Genomic DNA, 4638 nt, shown 5'->3' on the forward strand with positions numbered 1-4638 from the left:
TCTTACAAGCTGCCTACTGCAGTCCCATTTGCCCTCTGTGTCTCGGGGTCCCCTGCCTCATGGCAATTTTGCTTATGCAGACTGTATCTTAATTAAAAGGGTAGGGAAGGAAGAACATTTCTGGCCTGAAGATTTCTATTCATTAAGTTTTCAAATGATCCAGTTACAAAAAAAAAAAAAAAAGAGTTGGGAGGAAAGCACATTACAACTCACTTTGTCCACTGAATTGTACATGAACAGTTTTTGCAATTCAGCACATCTAGATGACAGAATTTATTTTTCAAGCTTAAAACACTCACCCATCTTGTGTTGGTGGATATTCACATTCTTCTCCTTTTGGGAATATGTTGCTGGGAAATAGATCACATATTGGAATAGAAGGTGGATCTGTCTGGACCTTAGCTGTTGAGCATAATTTAAGAAAGTTTTACATATGGTACACTGGAAATACTAAGTATCTTATTTCAACCACAGAAGTTAAATGGCAGAAATTATTTAAGATCCTTTTATTAGAGTTTGGGTTTCTACCAAGACAACATCCTATCACAATGCTCTATGACTTTATTTGGCCAATACTCAGGGTGGCATTCACGGATACCAGAAAGAAGAAAACTCATCCACAGTCAGCATACAAACCCAAAATTTGTTTCAACTGCCAAGAGCAGCACTTACACATGCTTATACCAAATATTCACGGAATCTATCTTTATTTTATTTTTGTGCTTGATACCTACGTCCTTTCTTCTTTTTCTTCTTCTTCTTCTTTTTCCCTGCTGCTCCATCTCCTTCACCCTCTCCATCTACAGGAAAAAAATGTCCTTGGGTGAGCATAAAATAACCTTAAAGAACCAAAGAATTTTGAACGAGACACAAAACTATCTAGACTATATGGAAATAAGTCTTTCATGGCAGAATTTAATGGATTAAAAGAAGACAGCTAGAAGCTGCCAGCAAACCATTCATATTTTCAGACCCTATACCAAACCCAGACCTAAGAAAAGACTTTTTAAAGTTTTTGACCTAAACGTATCACTAAACAGATAAAAAAGCAGCTCAGGGAAAGATCTTTGAGAAAGCCCTACTTCAAATTTCTGTATTCTCAATTCATCCAGAAAGATGCCTGTTGGGGGCACATGAGAGACAACTGTATTGGACACAAGATATAACTAAAACCTAGGAACTACTGCTTCAAACATCTTCTGAATCTTCAGCTAAAAAACGTAATGGATCTGGAAGGATAAAAAAAAATCCAAGCAGGTTAAGCTGACAGGGAAGGTCAAAACCACCACTGAGCACAACCACTGCCTGTGGGACGTACCAGCAGCAGGTCTGCAGAGCGCTCAGCACATAAGCACTAAGAACTGGCCACACCATGTTAGTCACATCTGGGAGTTAACAATAACTTCACATTTGGCTACATCTAACGCTTAGTTACTTCCTACACAATGAAGTATTCACCTAATGTGATAACATATAACTAAGCCTTCTTAATATAACCACAAGTTCATTTCAAAATGGGTAATTACTAGTAATCTACATTTACAACACTTATTTTTACCTAAAGCGAAAAGGAAAATTGGAAGAACTTTTACAATCCAGTCAAAGCACTGCCATTCTGAATGCATTTATACAGAAACTTGTATTTACTCATTTTAAAACTAAACCAAACCAAAACACTGACTGGTTGTTTCAGTGACTGCACTTCAAGCCTCTGATGATGGTCTGGGTCATCCTCATTTTTATGCTGCAGTAACTGCTGAACTCCTGAAGCTGGGGCAAATTTCAGTAGTGTGTCACCCCACCCCTCCTCAGCTCATTTTGGCATTTGTAAAACAATTTTAACTTGTACTACTAGCATAACTACAATGTAGTCCAGCCTACCAGATTCTCTACCAATCCATATTTCATAGGCTGCCAAAAATCCTTAGCAGTGCATATAAATTTCTTTAAAATGCAGGAACTTTTGCACATTTCTCTTGACCTTGAGTTGTGCTCAAACCATTCATCAAGAAATTATTTAGATGTGACTCCAGCTCATTCACCAAGTGATTTCTGCCATTTAAAAAAAAAAAAACCAAACCATTAGGCCTAAACTGCACAAGAAGTCCAGCACTTGTTAAATGTTGTTGCTGCTGCTGTCTGCTTATTGTGGCTTTTCATACCTCGCTGCACGTGAAGCTGCCAGCTGCCAGCCAAGCCAGCCGGGCCTACGCTCCCGTGTCCTTGAGGACTGCTGCAGACTAACTGTGCTGCCAGAACAGAACTACTGCATCTGACCAATATCCTGCTGCTCTTCAGCTTATGGAGCTGGTAAGGAGAACAATTTTCACCAGAAAAGCAATTTAGTGGCTTTGCAAAACTGAAGCTCAGCGTTATGCCATTTTGGCATAGCTGTTTAATAACTTAGCCTAAGAACGTACAAAAAACTTACCTATCAGCGTGTTTTAACACTGCAGTGGAGATCTGAAGAACACTTCCTAATCTCTCCTAGATTTCAGAATGTAGTAACTCAGTCATGGGCTTACCAAGGGGGGGAGGTGTAGATATTTTGTTTGGTTTAATCTAACGCAGCACCATGTCTTAAGCAACACCTCTGAAAATACACAGCTAAGATGGCAAGTGGTGAGAACCAGTACAAGTAAGAGCACATAGTTGCCTTCACAAAAGCCAGCAATTTTAGTTTTTCTCCAAAAATTATTGTTTTTCTAAAAGACACATCCAAGTCTAATATGTGGGGAAATGTAAGTTTTTTTTTTTACACTAGTACTCTAATACTAATTGCTTACACTGTAAAAAGCAAACAAGCACACAGCACTTGATCCTTGATCTGCAACTAATGTTACTGCTCCTGAGACAGAACTATAACTACTCTAGTAATTTTCAATTTTTTTCCCTGTATAAAGTTTTCACTATCCTCCTCCATACTTGTTACCTTAGTTGTAACAATAGCAAAGCACATATTGTATTAAGTATCTTTCAACTCTGTGACCTGAAATATACTGTAAAACAAATACATTAGAATACACTTCTACAGAAAATAATTGCATAAAACTGAAAGCTGTATGTAGACTAGTAATGTTCAAAGATTAAATTATTTGTAGTTTTATATATCCCAGCACACATTTCATTTTTTGAAACTTCTACATCTAATTTATTAAATTAAATTCTGGAATAGTGAATGCCAGCAATAGTCAACTAAGATTTCTAAGCAGAAGAGTAAAAACCATTTTAGGTTGCTGAGCCAACTTCGCATGCTAATTCACAAGAAGGAAACTAAATTACTAACTTGAGAAATGTATTTTCTTGAACATCCATTTCTACAGAGAGCCACTCATCAAAACAAAGACTGCATTTTTATCTGATATTCCTACAGACAAGATGCATCCAGCCTGGATTTCACTTCTGAGGCATGTGCTTAGAACACCCGCTGCACAGCACAAGCAATACGTGAGGTGGATGCCTTTCTGTGTATTAATCTTTGCCCAGGTCAGTTTTAATGAAAAATTAGGGTTACAGGTGAACACGTTTAAAATAGTTGGTAAAGACCCCAAGACTTTCTATTAATTAAAATGCTTCCTTAAAATTTTCCCTGTATTTCTTGTTCTAAACCAAGAATAAGAGACGTAATTCGGAACATATATTTATACTGTGCACGACAATGCAAGTAGGAATAACTTACAGCTTACCTTAACCAAGCACTTCCCTGCACTAACAAGAACTTTGAAGACAAGCTTTAAGAAACGTGTTATCCATATTATTTTTTTATATATATGCATGTGTGACGTGCCAAAGAAGTAAAAAGTATACATAGCTGCATTTCAGCTCTCCCAACAAAACAAAAAAAACACCCAAAAGGCACCTCTAAAGGTTTTTTAAAATATGAGTGTAGGAAGAAGTCAAAACTGGAAACGATAAAATGTTAAGTTACACTTGCCTTCATCATCATCATCTTTTTCTTTCTCCTCCAGTGCTTGCTTATCCAATTGTCTTGCTACATCATCAAGTCCACCTTCCACTTCTTTATCTGTTTCTTGTCCTGTTTGTAAAATTAAAGTATGACTTACAGTAAAAGGACAGCTCCACATTAGTGAACAATACTGCACAAAACTTTATAAAAAAGCTGCTGCACTCAGCCTACAGATACCAGAGCACATGGAGCCTTTTCTTTTTTTTTTAAAGCAGGCTCAGTGTCTAAGACTCTAGGACACTACAGTGACAGGTATTGTTACTGAAACTTGCATATAAAGGTAGCATTATCCAGACACTTCTGCTTACATTTTTTTTCTGCCAAGGCAAACTAATTCTTGCCACAGCAGCAGCCTGCTCTTGTGAGATAATATGGGCGTGAAGGAGATAATTATAAACGCCCAGCACAATCATCCACTAACTGTTAGCCTGCTAAAACAAACCCAAACCGTAGCTCCTTTACACTATTTGCCCAGACTTGCTCCGACTCTCTCAGAGCACCTGGGAGGGGTACAGAGGCTCCATCACGAGGGATGACTTTCACAGCAGCAGATGCACGCCTTTCACCCCTCGGGGCACAGAAGGGGCTGAGAGAAGGGGTGGCTTCTGCTGCACGCACCGGGGCAGGGAGGGCTTCCCTCGCCCCGGCTTCCCCGGAGCCGAACGGCGGCG

The 4638-nt window shown here is 38.7% G+C and overlaps 1 protein-coding gene across 1 annotated transcript in view; it reads right to left on the bottom strand.

Moving 5' to 3' along the window:
- Positions 1 to 4297, bottom strand: part of METAP2 (methionyl aminopeptidase 2) — a gene marked incomplete at its 5' end in the record, with an annotated part of 16637 nt that extends 12340 nt beyond the window's left edge. Inside the window, 4 exons of the mRNA XM_008943441.1 lie at positions 300 to 402; positions 735 to 800; positions 3935 to 4042; positions 4249 to 4297. Of these exons, the coding sequence (XP_008941689.1) occupies positions 300 to 402; positions 735 to 800; positions 3935 to 4042; positions 4249 to 4297 (326 nt within the window). The remainder of the gene's footprint in view (positions 1 to 299; positions 403 to 734; positions 801 to 3934; positions 4043 to 4248) is intronic.
- Between the last annotated feature and the right edge of the window lie 341 nt (positions 4298 to 4638).

The sequence above is a fragment of the Merops nubicus genome, unplaced genomic scaffold, assembly GCF_000691845.1.
Source record: "Merops nubicus isolate BGI_N331 unplaced genomic scaffold, ASM69184v1 scaffold13127, whole genome shotgun sequence".
NCBI classification, from domain to species: Eukaryota; Metazoa; Chordata; class Aves; order Coraciiformes; family Meropidae; genus Merops; species Merops nubicus.